This window comes from Capra hircus, chromosome 7, assembly GCF_001704415.2.
Source record: "Capra hircus breed San Clemente chromosome 7, ASM170441v1, whole genome shotgun sequence".
NCBI classification, from domain to species: Eukaryota; Metazoa; Chordata; class Mammalia; order Artiodactyla; family Bovidae; genus Capra; species Capra hircus.
The window spans coordinates 2,703,100-2,723,883 of record NC_030814.1 but is presented as its reverse complement, the minus strand read 5'-3'; the positions used below and the strand labels follow the sequence as shown (position 1 = coordinate 2,723,883).

The 20,784-nt window shown below is 40.4% G+C and overlaps 1 protein-coding gene across 4 annotated transcripts in view; it reads left to right on the top strand.

Moving 5' to 3' along the window:
* Positions 1–20,784, top strand: part of FER (FER tyrosine kinase) — a 465,560-nt gene that overhangs the window by 144,655 nt on the left and 300,121 nt on the right. For all 4 annotated transcript variants that reach the window (XM_018049986.1, XM_018049985.1, XM_013965817.2 and 1 more), the window contains 2 exons: positions 362–484; positions 15,892–16,081. In XM_018049986.1, the coding sequence (XP_017905475.1) occupies positions 362–484; positions 15,892–16,081 (313 nt within the window). The remainder of the gene's footprint in view (positions 1–361; positions 485–15,891; positions 16,082–20,784) is intronic.

Sequence of the window (20,784 nt, the reverse complement as noted above, 5' to 3'; positions counted from 1 at the left end):
GAATTACAGGTATTTTTTCTTTAGTTCTTTTCTCTTTCTCCATTTCCTGTTTCTTTTTCTCTTTTGCTGCTTGATGAATAAAACCCTCTAAAACAGACTGCCCAAGAGTACTCCCTGAGATTATTGAAATGTTCTTTTCTCTGTCCAGAGAGGTAGCCATTAGCCGTGTGTGTCTGTTTAGTGCTTGAAAACGTGGCTAATGCAACTGAGGAATTGAAATTTTACTCTTATTTAATTTAAATTAAACTACTTGTGGCTCCTGTTGTGGACATTGCAGCCTTAGGTGTATGATTGCTTTTTTTGGTGTGTATAAAGTGAGCATAATTAATGTGTTGATGGTAATGAGGAAACTTCCTTCTAGGTTGCGAACTTTAGCAGAGGAGCTAATGCAGACACAGCAGATGCTTTTAAACAAGGAGGAAGCTGTCCTGGAGCTGGAGAAGAGGATTGAGGAGTCTTCTAAGACCTATGAAAAGAAGTCGGAGTGAGTACAAAAGGGGTAATTTGAAGAAAGAAAGTTTAATTGATGTAATTTTGCAGAAATACTTCATTTTACATGAAATTAGAGACATAAAGTTTCCAAAAGTTGAAAGTTCATGTATAGAAGTATGAAACAGTGTATGGTTGAGTTGCTTTCGAGGACTCTAGAGGACTGATTTTGTGTTTTTATCTGTATAATATTACTTATCATTTGTCTCAATGTTTTAGTGGTTTGAATTATTTTCTGAAAAGCCCCATTAAAACCTGTCTTTACTCTGCCTTAAATGGCGACCCAGTCCAGTATTCTGGGCTGGAGAATCCCATGGACAGAGCAACCTGGCAGGCTACTGTCCATAGGGTCACAAAGAGTCAGATGTGACTGAAGCAACTTAGCACAGCACAAGTCAAAGTCCAGCATCAGCTCAGTCAGTTCAGTCCAGTCACTCAGTCGTGTCCAACTCTCTGTGACACCCAGGGTCCGTCCATAGGCTTTTCCAGGCAAGAGTACTGGAATAGGGTGCCATTGCCGTCTCCGATATAAAGCGCTCAGTTCAGTTCAGTTCAGTCGCTCAGTCGTGTCTGACTCTTTGCGACCCCATTAATTGCAGCACGCCAGGCCTCCCTGTCCAGCACCATCTCCCGGAGCTCACTCAGACTCACGTCCGAGTCAGTGATGCCATCCAGCCATCTCATCCTCTGTCGTCCCCTTCTCCTCCTGCCCCCAATCCCTCCCAGCATCAGAGTCTTTTGCAATGAGTCAACTCTTCACATGAGGTGGCCAAAGCACTGGAGTTTCACCTTCAGCATCATTCCTTCCAAAGAAATCCCAGGGCTGATCTTTAGAATGGACTGGTTGGATCTCCTTGCAGTCCAAGGGACTCTCAAGAGTCTTCTCCAACACCACAGTTCAAAAGCATCAATTCTTCGGCACTCAGCTTTCTTCACCGTCCAACTCTCACTTCCATACCTGACCACAGGAAAAACCATAGCCTTGACTAGACAGACCTTTGTTCTCTGTGAATTCCTTGTCTTTACCATTTGAGCCACCAGGGAAACCCCTAAAAGAGTGTTAGACCAGTATAATCAGGAAACTGGCTTCTGCTGTGTTAGGAGGAAGCAAGTAAACAGTAAAAAGGAGTCGTCTGCCTCATGCATCCTCCCGAGATGCGCCCTGCCGTTGTCTTACTATGCCTTTTGTGTTGCTGTCAACCCAAGATGGGTGGGTCATGGTGGAGAGGTCTGACAGAGTGTGGTCCACTGGAGAAGGGAATGGCAAGCCACTTCAGTATTCTTGCCTTGACAACCCCGTGAATAGTATGAAAAGGCAAAATGATAGGATACTGAAAGAGGAACTCCCCAGGTCATTAGGTGCCCAATGTGCTACTGGAGATCAGTGGAGAAATAACTCCAGAAAGAATGAAGGGATGGAGCCAAAGCAAAAACAATACCCAGTTGTGGATGTGACTGGTGATAGAAGCAAGGTCCGATGCTGTAAAGAGCAATATTGCATAGGAACCTGGAATGTCAGGTCCATGAATTAAGGCAAATTGGAAGTGGTCAAACAAGAGATGGCAAGGGTGAATGCCGACATTCTAGGAATCAGCGAACTAAAATGGACTGGAATGGGTGAATTTAACTCAGATGACCATTATATCTACTACTGCGAGCAGGAATCCCTCAGAAGAAATGGAGTAGCCATCATGGTCAACAAAAGAGTCTGAAATGCAGTACTTGGATGCAATCTCAAAAACAACAGAATGATCTCTGTTTGTCTCCAAGGCAAACCATTCAATATCACAGTTATCCAGGTCTATGCCACAGCCAGTAATGCTGAAGAAGCTGAAGTTGAACGGTTTTATGAAGACCTACAAGACCTTTTAGAACTAACACCCAAAAAAGATGTCCTTTTCATTACAGGGGACTGGAATGCAAAAATAGGAAGTCAAGGAACACCTGGGATAACAGGCAAGTTTGGCCTTGGAATGCGGAATGAAGCGGGGCAAAGACTGATAGAGTTTTGCCAAGAAAATGCACTGGTCATAGCAAACACCCTCTTCCAACAACACAAGAGAAGACTCTACACATGGACATCACCAGATGGTCAACACCAAAATCAGATTGATTATATTCTTTGCAGCCAAAGATGGAGAAGCTCTATACAGTCAACAAAAATAAGACCTGGAGCTGACTGTGGCTCAGATCATGAACTCCTTATTACCAAATTCAGACTCAAATTGAAGAAAGTAGGGAAAACTGCTAGACCATTCAGGTATGACCTAAATCAAATCCCTTATGATTATCCAGTGGAAGTGAGAAATAGATTTAAGGGCCTAGATCTGATAGATAGAGTGCCTGATGAACTATGGACTGAGGTTCGTGACATTGTACAGGAGACAGGGATCAAGACCATCCCCATGGAAAAGAAATGCAAAAAAGCGAAATGGCTGTCTGGGGAGGCCTTACCAATAGCTGTGAAAAGAAGAGAAGCAAAAAGCCAAGGAGAAAAGGAAAGATACAAGCATCTGAATGCAGAGTTCCAAAGAATGGCAAGAAGAGATAAGAAAGCCTTCTTCAGCAATCAGTGCCAAGAAATAGAGGAAAATAATAGAACGGGAAAGACTAGAGATCTCTTCAAGAAAATTAGAGATACCAAGGGAACATTTCATGCAAAGATGGGCTTGATAAAGGACAGAAATGGTATGGACCTAACAGAAGCAGAAGATATTAAGAAGAGGTGGCAAGAATACACAGAAGAACTGTACAAAAAAAGATCTTCACAACCCAGATAATCATGATGATGTGATCACTTATCTAGAGCCAGACATCTTGGAAAGTGAGGTCAAGTGGGCCTTAGAAAGCATCACTACGAACAAAGCTAGTGGAGGTGATGGAATTCCTGTCGAACTATTTCAAATCCTGAAAGATGATGCTGTGAAAGTGCTGCACTCAATATGCCAGCAAATTTGGAAAACTCAGCAGTGGCCACAGGACTGGAAAAGGTCAGTTTTCATTCCAATTCCAAAGAAAGGCAATGCCAAAGAATGCTCAAACTACCGCACAATTGCACTCATCTCACACACTAGTAAAGTAATGCTCAAAATTCTCCAAGCCAGGCTTCAGCAATACATGAACTGTGAACTCCCTGATGTTCAAGCTGGTTTTAGAAAAGGCAGAGGAACCAGAGATCAAATTGCCAACATCCTCTGGATCATGGAAAAAGCAAGAGAGTTCCAGAAAAACATCTATTTCTGCTTGATTGACTATGCCAAAGCCTTTGACTGTGTGGCTCACAAGAAACTGTGGAAAATTCTGAAAGAGGTGGGAATACCAGACCACCTAAGCTGCTTCTTGAGAAATCTGTATGCAGGTCAGGAAGCAACAGTTAGAACTGGACATGGAACAACAGACTGGTTCCAAATAGGAGAAGGAGTACGTCAAGGCTGTATATTGTCACCCTGCTTGTTTAACTTCTATGCAGAGTACATCATGAGAAACGCTGGACTAGAAGAAACACAAGCTGGAATCAAGATTGCCGGGAGAAATATCAATAACCTCAGATATGCAGATGACACCACCCTTATGGCAGACAGTGAAGAGGAGCTAAAAACCCTCTTGATGAAAGTGAAGGAGGAGAGTGAAAAAGTTGGCTTAAAGCTCAATATTTAGAAAACGAAGATCATGGCATCTGGTCCCATCACTTCATGGGAAATAGATGGGGAAACAGTGGAAACAGTGTCAAACTGTATTTTTTGGACTCCAGAATCACTGCAGATGGTGATTGCAGCCATGAAATTGAAAGACGCTTACTCCTTGGAAGAAAAATTATGACCAACCTAGATAGCATATTCAAAAGCAGAGACATTACTTTGCCGACTAAGGTCCGTCTAGTCAAGGCTATGGTTTTTCCTGTGGTCATGTATGGATGTGAAAGTTGGACTGTGAAGAAGGCTGAGCACCAAAGAATTGATGCTTTTGAACTGTGGTGTTGGAGAAGACTCTTGAGAGTCCCTTGGACTGCAAGGAGATCCAACCAGTCCATCCTGAAGGAGATCAACCCTGACATTTCTTTGGAAGGAATGATGCTAGAGCTGAAGCTCCAGTACTTTGGCCACCTCATGTGAAGAGTTGACTCATTGGAAAAGACTCTGATGCTGGGAGGGATTGGGGGCAGGAGGAGAAGGGGACGACCAAGGATGAGATGCCTGGATGGCATCACCAACTCGATGGACGTGAGTCTGAGTGAACTCTGGGAGATGGTGCTGGACAGGGAGGCCTGGTGTGCTTTGATTCATGGGGTTGCAAGGAGTCGGACACGACTGAGCGACAGAACTGAACTGAACTGAATCAGTAAACGTGTTCATGGATCCTCTGACTCATTTTGCTGTACTCTTGTGTTTACTGATTTCAATACTTATGTTTTCTCTTATTTTCAGGTTTACATTTTGATCTGAAATTTAAAATTTCTAGTCTGACTTTGGTCACTGTCTGTGCGCGCAACGAGGGTTACGTTTCTGTGGCTCCTCTAATCCCTGACTGGAACATATATATTTCTTGCTCTCGTTCTTTTACAACTTGCTTGATATGTCAAGACTTCCAAGGAAACTGTGATGTGTGACATTTCTCTGGTCTCTGCTACTTGCTGTGCAACTTTTCAGATGCTTTCCACATCTCTCGAGCCTCTGATCCTTTCATGTGCCTGATCAGAGTCGACAAATGGATGTCTCCTGCATTGCAGAAAAAGTGGAAGTCATCAGGTGGCGAATGCCTCGTTTTTTCGCTGCTTATCCACATCCACCACATTTGTACTCATTCTCTTTCCTTACTTTCTTAAAGAGTCTGTTCCTTGTCCCTGTTTTGTATCTTATCATTTCTTACTTTCCCTGAAACTTTACACTGTTTTATATATTACGTCCACCTTTTCTTCTCATCTGTGTCCCGTGCTCGCTTTTTAAATATTTGTAAGTCCCGACTCTTAAAAGCAACGTCTGCTCACCCTGGATAACCCTTCTTCAACCTCAGTATTCTCTCTCAGTTACTGTCTTTGCCGTCTGTTTTCTTAGTCAGACTTGTCCTAAGAGTGCTAATGTGCACTCAGTACCTCGACTCTCACTTAGCACTTAACCCACGAATCCCTGGTTTCTGCCCCAGCATTATTGAAGTAGGCATCTGTAAGATTCTCCATGACTTTTTTGTTGTTCAGTTGCTCATTCATGTTCAACTCTTCGCAACCCCATCGTCTGCAGCACGCCAGGCCTCCCTGTCCATCACCAACTCCCAGAGTTTGCTCAAACGCTTGTCCTTTAGGTCGGTGATGCCATCCAACCATCTCATCCTCTGTCGTCCCCTTCTCCTCCTGCCTTCAATCTTCCCCAGCATCAGGGTCTTTTCCAGTGTGTTGGCTCTTCGCATCAGGTGGCCAAAGTGTTAGAGCTTCAGCTTCAGCATCAGTCCTTCCAATGAATATTCAGGGTTGATTTACTTTAGGATTGACTAGTTTGATCTCCTTGATCTTCCTCCTCTAATAAGAGGCTCTTTAGGTCCTCTTTGCTTTCTGCCATAAGGATGGTGTCATCTGCATATTGGAGGTTATTGTTATTTCTCCTGGCACTCTTGATTCTGGCTTTTGCTTCATCCAGACTGGATTTCCCATGATATATTCTGCATATAAGTTGATAAAGCAGGGTGATAATACATAGCCTTGACATACTCCTTTCCCAGTTTTGAACCAGTCCGTTGTTCTATGTACAGTTCTAACTGTTTCTTCTTGACCTATATACAGATTTTTCTGGAGGCAGGTAAGGTGGTCTGGAATCCCCTTTGTTTAAGAATTTCCCGCAGTTTGTTGTGATCTACAAAGTCAGAGGCTTTAGTGTAGTCAGTGATGGAGAAGTAGATGTTTTTCTGGAACCCTCTCACTTTTTCTATGATCCAACAGATGTTGGCAGTTTGATCTCTGGTTCTGGCTTTTCTAAATCAGCTGTACATCTGGAAGTTCTTGGTTCACATACTATAGAAGCCTGGCTTGAAGGAATTTCAGCATTACTTTGCTAGCATGTGAGATGAGTGCAATTGTGTGGTAGTTTGAGCATTCTTTGGCATTGCCTTTCTTTGGGATTAGAATGAAAACTGACCTTTTCCAATCCTATGGCCACTGCTGAGTTCTCCAAATTTGCCAGCATATTAAGTGTAGTACTTTAACAGCATCATCTTTTAGGATTTTAAATAATTTATCTGGAATTTTATCACCTCCACTAGCCTTTTTCATAGTAATGCTTCCTAAGGCTCATTTGACTTCACACTCCAAGATGTCTGGCTCTACGTGAATGAAGAGTTCCAGAGAATAGCCAGGAGAGATAAGAAAGCCTTCCTCAGTGATCAGTGTAAAGAAATAGAGAAAAACAATAGACTGGGAAAGACTGGAGATCTCTTCAAGAAAATTAGAGCTACCAAGGGAACCTTCTATGCAAAGATAGGGATATTGAAGGACAGATACAGTATGGACCTAACAGAAGCAGAAGATATTAAGAAGAGGTGGCAAGAATACACAGAAGAACTGTACAAAAAAGATCAATGACCTTTCAGCTAAATTCAGTTCCATTGCTCAGTTGTGTCCTACTCTTTGCAACCCCAAGGACTGTAGCACGCCAGGCCTCCCTGTCCATCACCAACTCCCAGAGCTTGCTCAAACTCATGCCCACTGAGTCAGTGATGCCATCCAATCATCTCATCTGTCATCCCCTTCTCCTCCTGCGCTCAATCTTTCCCAGCATCGGGGTCTTTTCCAGTGAGTCAGTTCTTTGCATCAGGTAGCCAAAGTATTAGAGTTTCCGGCTCAGCATCAGTCCTAATGAATATTCAGGACTGATTTCCTTTAGGATTGACTGGTTTGGTCTCCTTGCTATCCAAGGGACTCTCAAGAGTCTTTTCTAGCACCATGGTTCAAAAGCATCAGTCCTTCCAAACTCAGCCATCTTTATGGTCCAGCTCTCACATCCATACATGACTACTGGAAAAACCATAGCTTTGACTAGATGGACCTTTGTTGGCAAAGTAATGCTGTCTAGGTTGGTCATAGCTTTTCTTCCAAGGAGCAAGCATCTTTTAATTTCATGACTGCAGACTCCATCTACAGTGATTTTGTAGCCCAAGAAAATAAAATCTGTCACTGTTTCCATTGTTTCCCCATCTATTTCCCATGAGGTGATGGGACCAGATGGCATGATCTCCATTTTTTGAATGCTATTTTTTAAGCCAGCTTTTTCACTGTCCTCTTTTAGAGGAAAGCATAGTTCCTCTACACTTTTGGCCATAAGCGTGGTGTCATCTGCATATCTAAGGTTATTGGTATTTCTCCCAGCAGTCTTGAATCTAGCTTGTGCTTCCTCCAGCCCAGCGTTTCTCATGAAGTACTCTGCATATAAGTTAAATAAGCAAGGTTACTATATACAGCCTTTCCAGCATACAGTGTAAAGGCTGACAGTGCTCAATGACAATATATACGTTGCTAAATTTTGCAACTGTCTTAGGTGACCTCCTCAAAGTATCTTTGTTGACTTTCCCTTGGCCTTTGCGAACCAAGATACCAGATCTTGCTTCTCCCTTTCTGACCACTCCTCCTTTGTAAACTCATTCTTCCCCACTTGGCCAGTATATTTTGGAGTTACCCTCGGCGTGGTCCTAGGCTGTGCCAGTCTCCTTCCTGCGCTCTGTCCCTGGGTGATCCTCTGAAGATGACTCATGCTTACTACTCTAGCTCAGATTTCCCCTGGGAACTCTATGCCCATGTAATCGATTGCCTCCTTGACACGCCTCCTTGGATGTCTTAGTAGTACCCTGCATGTCTCATATCTAAGACTGAACTAAAAATCCCCTAAATGCAATCCAACCCAGCCCAGACTAGTTCACTATTAGTTTGTCTTTCCCTCAATTTCAGTGAATGGCAACACCATCTATTCTAGTATGCAGCTCAGGTTAGTAGGAGCCTGCCTCTCCCACTTAATGAAACTGAAAGTGAAGTTGCTCAGTTGTGTCTGACTCTTTGCAGCGCCATGGACTATAGCCCACCAGGCTCCATGGGATTTTCCAGGCAAGAGTACCGGAGTGGGTTGCCATTTCCTTCTCCACTCCCACTTAATACTGTGGCTCTTATTACAACTGGTATTAAATGTCATATTGAAATTGATGAGCCTTTTAAAGGTGAGAACAGGAAAATATGAGTTACTCTGGATATTCCTTTAATAAATCTGAAAATTTTCAGTATTGAATCAGGATTAGATTTTCTTTGGATTATAAAAATAGATTTTATCAACCATTGCGCATATAAAATTAAAAACATAATTATCTTTTGTTTTTCTTATTTGCAAGTAAATCTCTGCACATGTCTACAGATGACTCAATAGTTCTACTTTTTGTAGTTTTGTAAATGTACACATTGTAAATGACTTTTGTTTTAAAATTTGTTAGATATGAAGAAATACAGTAGGACCCTCTCACCAGCATGCCTGGTTATATATTGTTGAAGGAGACAGTCTTTAAGGGTTATCTTAACCTAGAATTTGTGAGATTCTTTGATTTTTTTGGTATGTTTTCTTGACTCCTCTCTTCAGTTCTCTCTTCATCTGCATATTCAGGGTGATCCACATTTCTCCACCTGTTTATATTCATCAGGAGATAAGAATGGGATGAGAGGAGAGGAGGCTTAAAGGGTGATGGATATATGGGAAACAACACCTCTTGAGTTCTTACTCATTTCCGCATATTATGCTGGGTATTTTATATATATTAATTCACTTTAATGTTATCTTTACTATGCTCTCCGTGTAATTATGAACATTTTACCTTTGAGACTTAGAGACTTTACATAACTTAAAATCACACACCTAGGAAGGCATAGAAAACTCATGAGTTCTTGACTCCAAAGTTTCTGTCTGATCGCAGCAATTGCTTGATCTCATGATTTTAGTAGTGTTCTTAGGAGAGTAAGTTAGAAGGGATAAGTATGTCTGGCAGTTCAGCAAATGAGTCCGGTTTAACCCAAATTCTATTTGCACTCTGTTATCATGGAGTTTTTATTGTTAACTTCAGGGCATAATCTTGAAAATGTTAAGTATATTTATATAACTAAGTAGTCGTCATTGTGAAATCTCATTAATTTAGACATTGGTAGGGTTGAAGTTTGTCTTTGAACTATATGTTAAAATAATTTGCAAAACAAACAGTCTGAAATGAATTCTAGGGTAAATGTTTGCATTTCATTTCCCGAATATTTCTTAAACATTTCTCTCTCACTCTCTCTCTCTCTCTCTCTCTCTGTTGCTGTTTAGTCACTAAGTCATGTCTGACTCTTTTGTGACCCCCATGGACTGTACCTGCCAGGTTCCTCTATCCATGGAAATTTCCAGGCAAGAATACTGGAGTGGATTGCCATTTCCTTCACCAGGGGATCTTTTAGACCCAAAGCTCAAACCTGCCTCTCCTGCATTGCAGGCAGATTCTTTACTGCTGAGCCACCAGGGAAGACCTGTATATATGTCTACAGATACTTATTTTAATATATGATTAAAATCAATTTTATCTAATTTCAAAGATTTACTTTTACTCCAGAACATTCTTTAGCTTCAAATATCATGTTAGTTAAAAGTAATAAAACAATGAAACAAAACTACATTTCCCCCAATACTAAAATATCCTTTATAATATATTTGCCTTCTTAAATGATCTCTAAATTAATGAAATTACGTGAATTTTTACTTTTTTTTTTGAATTTTTACTTATTATAAATAGCACTCATGTTCTTATGAAAGTATAATGTACAAGAGACTAATGTTAAAACCTTTGAATTTAGATTTGCCATAAGTTTCTCCAAAACATAATATAGTGAAAAACTACATGAAAAATCATCTCATAACTTTGATTCTTATAAAATTGAATTATATAATGTGAAAAATGAACTTAAAGAATGGTTTTTATGTAACATGAAATTCACACTAAGAAACACAGATTTTTGGCTTATATAAATAATGCAGGTCTTAGTTGAAATATAGCTATTGCAAATTTTTATTTAAAGAAATAAGGTGAAAGAAATAAAACCAACTTTTTGAAGTGGTATAATTTAATACAACACAAAGTATCATTCTATTATACATATCTTTACTTATTACTTCCAAAACATGTTTATTCAAGTGGAAGTAATATCCATTTTTTCCTGATTTATGATCCTTGACTACTGTATTAGAAAATACTTTATGGGAAAATATACCAAGCATATGTCATTTATGACTCATTGGCATAAAGAACTGGTAATGTTGCTACTCGTTTTAATGCTTGATTTGACTCCAGAGAGTGAATGATAATTCAGTTTTGTATAGTTATGAACCATTATCACCTGGTACTTAAAAATACTTTACACATTATAAAATCATAACTTTTAGAGCCAGGTGGAATCTAGAGAAGTCAATTTGATCATCTAATCTTGCAAATTATGTGATATCTGAGGGCCAGAAATTTTCAGAGACTTGCAAAGATTCACATCCAGCTTATAGTCAAGGTAATGCTTGAACCATCTGGAGTATTGTTCTGGCTTGCAAATTCAGGTATCTGTTTCTTATTTTGGTCTCAGAATGTTTCAGTTATATCTACTAGGGGCTATGAGTGCAGTGAAACGTAAGACACGTGGGCACATGGCTCATGAAGCTTATGCTTTTGTAGAGTCGACCAGTACAAAATGAGACATTAACAGCTGTGGTAATTGCTATGAAACCAGGAGTTCAGATGGAAGAATGGCAGCGGAGCACTCACCTAACACGGGTGGTCAGGGGTCGTCTAGGAAGTGGCATTTTTGCTGAGACCCATTCTGAAGGAGACCAGCCCTGGGATTTCTTTGGAAGGAATGATGCTAAAGCTGAAACTCCAGTACTTTGGCCACCTCATGCGAAGAGTTGACTCATTGGAAAAGACTCTGATGCTGGGAGGGATTGGGGGCAGGAGAAAAAGGGGACGACAGAGGATGAGATGGCTGGATGGCATCACGGACTCAATGGACATGAGTTGAGTGAACTCTGGGAGTTGGTGATGGACAGGGAGGCCTGGCGTGCTGCGATTCATGGGGTTGCAAAGAGTCGGACACGACTGAGCAACTGAACTGAACTGAACTAAAGGGTAGTAGGGTTTTCCTGGTGGCTCAGACGGTAAAGAATCTGCCCACAGTGTGAGAGACCTAGGTTTGATTTCTGGCTTGGGAAGATCCTCTGGAGAAGGAGATGGCTACCCACTCCAATATTCTTGCCTGGACAATCCCATGGGCAGAGGAGCCTTGTGGGCTACAGCCCCTGGGATCGCGAAGAGCTGGACACGACTGAGCACCCAACACTGTCACTCTTCCCCAAGTGAAGAGTGCGTGGAAAGAGTAGTCAGAAGTAGGGAGTGAACAGCACATGCGTAAACCCCGACCCCTTGCATGTCTCAGGTTTCTTTGCAGCTTTCTGTGCATCTTGTTTTATGCAGTCATGCATTTATTGCAATTTCCTTCTTACTGAAATATGTGTCGCTCATTTGCTGAATGATGTTAGAAGCATATAAAATGTAGTGATTACAGCAATATTTTTGTAAAAGTAATTATTAAACAGTAATAAAATGATAATGTTTTTGAAATGGTCATACTACGTAGAGCTCAGTGAGCTTAATTGGATGAAGGTAATATTGTTCCTTAATTTGCTGATCAGATGTATTAACTAAAAAACGTTTGGACTAGAGCTATGTAATAGGGCATCTACCTTCCCAAATCTCATTGTTCTTAAAAACATCTGAATTAAAAGGCAGGATGCTTAGCTATTTACTTATTTATTAAATTAAATTTTTATTTCATACTGAAATATGGCTGATTTATAATGTATTAATCTCAGGTGCACAGCAGAGTGATTTCATTTACCTGTGTGTATATATCCATTCTGTTTCAGGCTATCTTCTTACGTATGTTATTACAGAACATCGAGTAGGCTTCCCTGTGTTATACAGTAGGTCCTTGCTGATTATGTAATTTGTCTATAGTCGTGTACATATATTTGAATCCCAAACTCCTAATTTATCCCTCTCTGCCACCTTTCTTCTTCAGTGATCATAAGTTTGTTTTCGACGTCTGTGAGTCTTTTTCTGTTTTGAAAATAAGTTTGTTTCTATTATTTCTCTTTTAGATTCCATATGTAAGCGATATCATGTGGTATTTGTCAATATTCTGATTTATTTCACTTAGTATGATAATCGATAGCTCCAACCACGTTGCTGCAAATGGCAGGATTTCATTCTTTCTCGTGGCTGCGTAGTATTTCATTTTATTTATTTCCTGTTCTTGGTGTTAGGATAGTGTCTCAAAATGTCCAAGTGATTTCTTGTATGACACAATAGATATCTAGAACTCCTGAAGAAGAATTTTAAAAGGCCTGTTTTAAAGAGATTAGTTAAGAACCCAAGGTATATGAGATAGTGGAATCCTCACATTACAACAGGAAGCACCAATAGTAGTGAAACTTCTTTTCTCGTTTTGCTCACATCGTGTAGCCTGTGGCATGTCGGTTCTCCAACCAGGGATTGAAGCTGGGCTGCAACAGTGAAAGTGCTGGATCCTAACCACCAGACTAGCCAGGAACTCCCAGTGATATATATGTTTAAATTAATTTTTAATGGAGATAATTACCATTGGAGAAGGAAATGGCAACCTACTCCAGTATTCTTGCCTAGAGAATCCCATGGACAGAGAAGCCTGGTGGACTATAGTCCATAGGTTTGCAGAAAGTTGGATATGTCTGAGCGACTGTCACTCACTCATGTAGTTGGAAGAATTAATGCAGAAAGATCCCATTAAACCCTAGGCCAATGCAGGAGACATAAGAGACACAGCTTTGATCCATGGGTCGGGAAGACCCCCTGAAGGAGCAACCCACTCCAGTATTCTTGCCTGGAGAAGCCCACGGCCAGAGGAGTCTGGCAGGCTACAGTCCCTAGGGCCACAAAGAGTCAGACACGACTGAAGCGGCTAGCATGCACGCACAAACCGTTATACATTCCCGCCAGCAATGTGTTCATGACAGTCTCGCCTCGTCTTCACCAGCATTTGATATTATCATTACTTTCTATCTGAGTCATTCTGCTAAATCTGTACTGATACATCACTTTTAAAATTTAAGACTTCTTTTGAGGAGTTTAAATTTCACAGCAAAACTGAGGGGGAGGCACAGAGATTGCCGACACACTTCTCCCACAGTGCATAGCCTCCCACATGATCAGCACCGCCTGCCAGAGCGTCAGGCTTGCTGCAGTCGGTGAATCTAGAATGACCCAGCATGGTCATTCTGAGTCTGTGGTCTGCATTCGGCCTCGCTCTTGGTGGTGTGCACGCTGTGGGTGTGAATTAGTGTGCACTGACCTATGCCCATCATCATGGCGTCGTATAGGGCATGTTTACTAAGGTGGTCTGTGCTCCACACGTTCATCCATCCGCCAGCCCCGGCTGCTGGTGGGCATGGTCCTGTTGCTGTCTCTTTATGAAGGTGTGCCTGCACAGAGTGTCACATAGTTGGAGTCATGCGTTATGTAGCCTTTCAGATCGGCCTCTTTCGCTTAATAATGTGCTTTAAGAGTCCTCATGTCTTCAGTGGCCTGGTAGCTCGTTTCTTTTGAGTTGTGAAAAGTATTCCCTTGCACAGTTATCCTTTCTTCTGATGACTGACATATTGGTTGCTTCCCAGTTTTGACAAGTATGAATAAAGCTGCTGTGAACATCCACGTGTGGGCTTTTATGTGAGCGTAAGTTTTCGGCTCCTTTGCATAAATACCAAGGAATAGGACTGCTGGATCGCATGGTAAAAGTAAGCCTAGTTTGCAGGAAGCCGCCGTCTGTCCTCGAGTGGCTGTGCCATCGTGCATTCCAGCCGGTGATTGCAGTCCCCTGCTTCACCAGCACTTGGTGGTGTCAGTGTTCCGGGCTTTGGCCTTCCTCATAAACGTCCAATGCTGTCTCACTGTCGTTTCCATTTCCGGTTTCCTGACGGCATACAGTGTGAAGCACTTTCTCATGTGCTTATTTGTCATCTGTATATCTTCTTTGGTAAGGTGTCTCTTAAGGTCTTTGGCTCATTTTTTAAGAAGTTTGCTTGTTTTCTTATTATTGATATTTAAGAGATCTTCGTATATGCTGGATAACAGTCCTCTATCAGATATGTCGTTTATTTATCTTTTCTCCTAGTCTGTGGCTTATCTTCTCATGTATTTGATCAGTTTTTAAATTTACGTATAATTGATTTACAGTGTTGTATTAGTTTCTCCTGTACAGCGAAGTGCTTTAGTTATACACGATCATGCTTTTTAAGAATGTTCCTTTCCGTGGCGGCTTGTCCGAGTACTGCATGTAGCTCTCTCTGTTGTGCGGTAGAACCATGTTGACTATGATCGCTTCTGTGATTTTTAGGCATCTTGTTTTACATTTAAGTCTTTGGGCCATTTTAAGTTTATTTTGTGTGTGGTGAGCGTGTTGTAACTTCATCAGTTTACATGCACTGTCCAACTTTCCCAGCAGCAGTTGCTGAAGAGACTGTCTCTTTCCAAACTGTCTGTAATCTATTATTAACTTGTTTTCAACAGTGCATGGCACAGTTCTTTCAGATACTAATACACTAAATATGACAGCATTTTCAAGATATTTCTCACCACTGCTACCTGCTTTCTTATGCCTTTAAGATGGGCAAATTAATTTGAAATTCCTATTAGGGACAACCTTGAAGGGTAAAAAAAAATCACAGGAAGGTAACGTGTGGCCTCTGTAGTGCTCCAGAGGAGGAATGGAGAGGTCTGCTGTCTTTATAATGGTGTATGGAAAGATTTGAGGGCTTACACTTACTCGCTAGTCCTCGTCAGAAAACTTTCCCAGGCTCTAAGCACACAGTCCTCACGATAGGCACACAGCTTGCTTCCAGCTGTCACCTTGACTTGACTTACTCTCTAGGCACCGATCTGATTTTAGCCATATTCCATTTGAGATTTAAAATAAATTAAGATTCTGCTTCAGTCATATTAATTCATTTTAGGCTCTACATTTCTGGACCAAAATGTCTGTACTTTGTGAGGTAGACGGTTTAGCTGTAAAATAAAATGAGTGCCATAGATCGTAATAATTTGAAAGCATTTGAATTTGGTTTTTGCTTCCAGACACTTCCTTCAATTTTGTTAATGCTAACATTTAACAACTACTGTGATGACTCAAAATCTGTTTAGTTTCATAATTCTTATAGTTCTGAAAGACTCTTATAAAGAGGAAAATGAAGAAAGGAGCATAATCTACATATATACAGTGTATGATTTCCTTCAAAGTCTTTATTTCCTAAAGTAGTTGAAATAATTTATATTAAATGTGTTCTCTTTTAGTATTGTACTTCTGCTAAGCCAAAAACAGACACTTGAAGAGCTGAAACAGTCAGTCCAGCAGCTGAGATGCACCGAGGCAAAGTTCACAGCCCAGAAAGAATTGCTGGAGCAGAAAGTGCAAGAAAATGACGGGAAAGAGCCACCTCCAGTAGTCAATTATGAAGAGGACGCACGGTCAGTTGCGTCTATGGTAAGCCCGAGAGGGAGCGCACGAGAAGGCTGAGGGAGTCGTATGTGGGTAATAGGTGAATGCAAAGATTAATTTTGGTTGCTATGACAAGTTATTACTCTTGTTAATATGCAGGTCCTATTAAACTTGTGTGTAAATCCAAAATAAACTTGTTGGTCACCTCAGGTCACCTGGAGAGCACTTTCAGAAACCACCTGTAGAGTCAGAGGAAAAAGCTCTTCTCTTGCCTTTAAATCTGAAAACAAAGACTGCAATTGTTTTTATTCCTGGGATACAGCAGGAAGGTAGGGTGTTATTCTTAAGGTAGAAATAAGAAACAGATATTTATTGATTTTTTTCTTATTAAGAACAGTAGACGTTTATCTGAGATTGATGATGTTTTTGTTGTTTTCACAATACAAAACATTGATTTTGCTTATAAAGATTTTTTCTTATAAATATCTTTTAACTACAATAAACGCATTTAAATCTAGCAACTAGTAATTCAACTTATTTTGTATAGATTTATTAACTGTTTAAGAATGCTTAGTGTAAATACCTTTTCTCTCTTCCCCTTCCTTTCCTCCTTCTTCCATCTTATGTTGGTGATTTCTGTCAAGGGACAATTTTGACACCCATGAGTCATTTGGAAATATCTCCAGACATGTTTGATTTTCCCAGCTGGTGGATGCTCTTGGTATCTAGTCGATAGAGGCCAGTGATGCTGCTAAATATCACACAATGCCCACCACAGCCCCTTTCTTCTTATTCTCAACAAAAAAATATTCAACCTCAAATATTAACAGTGCCAGGGCCGAAAAAGCCTGAGCTGTTTCCTTGTTTTTTTCTGTAACTGGATGCAGTCCATAGGTAGAGCTATTATAGTTAATGATACTATAGATGATATTTGAATAATTTTTAGTTTATGTTATTCTAAATAGTACAATTTAATTGTTAAATGAATTCATAGGAAATATCTCCATAGGAAAAAAGATTGCATTTGAAATTTCCAATTCCAGATAAATCTGGATATGAATATGAAGTATTTAAGTTACTGTGATTATTGCAGTTTTTAAATTAATTGAGCCATAATGACCTGTGCAATACACTGTGAATTATAATTCTTTGCTCTCCTTTATTGTCCTGCCAGATGATAAGGATCTTATTATATAGACCAAGGCCCCTACTAGGTTAATTTTCTCATTTCATGATTTTTGGTAACTATCTGGTATATGTCTTTTTTTTTTTTTTCCAGAGAAACTTCTGAAGGTCATTCTTTTGCTTGGCTTTCAAACCTTAGTAAAGCTTTTATTCTCTGAGTATGGTTTATAATAATTTCCTTGTCCCCATATGACTGTGGAAGTGGTTACTTCATAGCCTGATTTAATGGTAGGCTGTCACTAAATGGTAACATATCCCCATTTTATAACTACAACTAAAATCTAGAGTTTGCAATTTAAAATATAATGATTCATTAAGTATTTCATTAAGAACTCATAATCCTTCAGAGTTTTATCTTTGGCAACCCACTTCAGTGTTCTTGCCTGGAGAATCCCAGGGACGGGGGAGCCGGGTGGGCTGCTGTCTGTGGGGTCGCACAGAGTCGGACACGACTGAAGTGACTTAGCAGCAGCAGCAGCAGCAATCACTGAAGAAGAGGTGTTTCAATGAATGGATGAGTAGTATATCTAATACAGATTGTGATCCCAGATAGCATCAGTGGTAGAAACCCTCCTGCCAGTGCAGGATAAACAAGAGATACGTTTGATCCCTGGGTTGGAAAGGTCCCCTGGAGGAGGGCACGGAAGCCCACTCCAGTGTTCTTGCCTGGAGAATCCCTTGGACAGAGGAACCTGACTGGCAATGGTCCACAGGGTCGCAATGAATTGGACCCAACAAAGAGTTGGACACGACTTAACGACTGAACTGAACTGAACTGAACCACAACATAATACAGTTTAAGAGACTAAACTGCTTTCTGGTACTTTCAGACCTTCTCTTGTACCCATTTTTTAAATGATGATAATATCTTATGAACTTTTAGAAAGTGATATCAGGTGTTTCATTTTATTCAATTTATTTTAAATAGCTGAAATGCTGTTTGTTTCTATACATCTTATCTATTCATTGAAGTAATGCCTGTAGTAAGTCTTTAAGGAATTTACAAAGAAATGCTGTGTGTAGTTTAAAATAATAAAGTAACATTTTATAAATCAAACAGGACATTCCACCAATTGATACCAATTAATAACGTTCTACAGTATGTTTTATAAAACAAGTAAAAACTATTTTCAGTTCATAGTTCTTACAACTAAATAATACTCCCGCATATACCAATGAAATTTTTGCATAATTCAGCCTTTCAGTAATAATTAGAATATAAATTTTCATTTTATTCAAAAAGTCAAAATATTAAAACTACGAATGGTTTTTCCCTAAATGTCTGTTTAAGCATTATGAGTAATCTTACCAAAATACTTGAAATTCAGGTAAGCAGGCCCATTGGTTTCTCCTCTTTATAAATTCTATCTTTGCATTTCAATAAGGGAAATATAGTTGAGTATTGGAAGAACTGGAAGAACTAAAAATTAAACCATAGTACAGTGAAAAGTAGTAAAGCTTGGCCTCAGTCTTATTTAAGAGTAGGTAGTAACTATTCTGTGCTGCACATAGTCTCTCAGTTGTGTCCAACTGTCTGTGACCCGGTGGACTGTAACCTGCCAGGCTCCTCTGTCCATGGGATTCTCCAGGCAAGAAAACCGGAGTGGGTTGCCATGCCCTCCTCCAGGGAATCTTCTCAACCCAGGGATCAAACCCAGGTCTCCTGCACTGCAGGTGGATTCTTTGCCATCTGAGTCACCAGGGAAGCACAAGAATATTGGAGTGAATAGCCTGTCCCTTCTCCAGAGGATCTTCCCAACCCAGGAATTGAACCAGGGTCTCTTGCGTTGCAGGTCGACTCTTTACTAGCTGAGCTACCAGGGAAGCCCACTAACTATTCTACATTTCCCAATTAATGGCGGTGTTAACCAAGACACAGACTCCTCAGTGGTGATTGCCTCTGTGGAAGAGCGTCCTTAAGGAGCTGTACTGCTGAGATGGCCCATGGAGTGTATATTCTTAAAAAATTCCAAGGTGATTCAGACATCACGGTTAGCAGTCTCGTTAGGCTGTCAGATGTATTGACATTTCTTTCAGCTTTGTAATTTTATGGAAATAACGGCCCATCTATTAATTTACAGAAATCTAAAAGATTGTGTAGGCAAGCAATACAAACATCTTTGCCAGGAAAGCGAGAATGAAAGTCGCTCAGTTGTGTCCACCTCTTCGTGACCCCATGGACTGTAGCCCGCCAGGCTCCCGTGTCCGTGTAATTTTCCAGGCAAGAATACTGGAGTGGGTAGCCATTCGCTTCTCTAGGGGGTCTTCCCGACCCAGGGGTTGAACCTGATCCTCCTTCATTGCTGGCAGATTCTTTACCGTCTGAGTCACCAGGGAAGCTGATCCTCTGATGTTGTCTTTTTCACCCAAAGTCTAATTTTGGCCAAAATACCAAGGAGAAAATGATAAATATCAAGTATTGAAAAGTAAGGGCTTCCTTACTTTTCCTCAGACAGTAGAGACTCTTGCCCGCAAAGCAGGAGACGTGAGTTCGATTCCTGGAAAAAGAAATAGCTACCCACTACAGTATTCTTGCCTGGAGAATTTTGCGGACAGAGGAGACTGGCAGAGTCCATGGAATCTCAAGGAATCTGACACGACTGAGCAGCAACACAAAACAAAAACAACGCTGCACAGTAATTATCTATTGTTTGTGGACAAGTATGTTTCATTTATACATTTAAGGCAGTATTTATCGGTCACCTACTATGTGTCAAAGGTATTTTTAGATACTTGTAATATATCAGTGAATAAAACTAATGAAGACTCTTAGGAGTGACATTCTGTGGTGAGTGGCACTTAATAAATAAACTGTCTATTATATTGTAATTGTAATTGAATGAACGCTCAGTCGTGTCTGACTCTTTGCGACTCCATGGAGTCCCAGGCTCCTCCGTCCATGGGATTTTCCAGGCAGTACTGGAGTTGGTTGCCATTTCCTTCTCCAGGGGATCTTCCCTATCCAGGGATTGAACCCGAGTGTCCCTAATTGTAGACAGGCACTTTACTGTCTGAGCCGCCAGAGAAGTCTGTATATTATGTTGGAAGATCCTAAATGCCAGGGCATAAAAACAAAACAGGATAGGGGTCGGGGGCCTAGTGGGTCAGAGGTTGGGATACAATTTTAAATGGAAATAAAGATAAGCATCTTTGAGAAAGTGACATTTTAATATTAACAATGTTCTTTTTAATGAAAAAAATGAAATAATAGGTAAATAGCCATCACAGAATCTCTGCTTGGTGGAAATTTTTTTCTGTATTATTTTTCTTAACTTTCAAGATTTCTGAAAACAACATATGCTGCTTTAATAACTACAAATGAGTGAGTGTTATTAAATAAATACGATATATTCCTACTGCATAAAATAAAAATAGTAGATAAAATAAGATACCTCATAGTCCTGCTGAGCATTCAGAGGCATCCAGTGATCAATTTTTACACAAGAAAGTGACATTTGAACAAAACCTTGAACTGGGAAGCTAGTAAACCGCTTAATTTCCGGAAGAAGAACATTCTAGTCAGAGGATGTGTTTATGTCAAAGACAAAGGCAGGGACCTATCT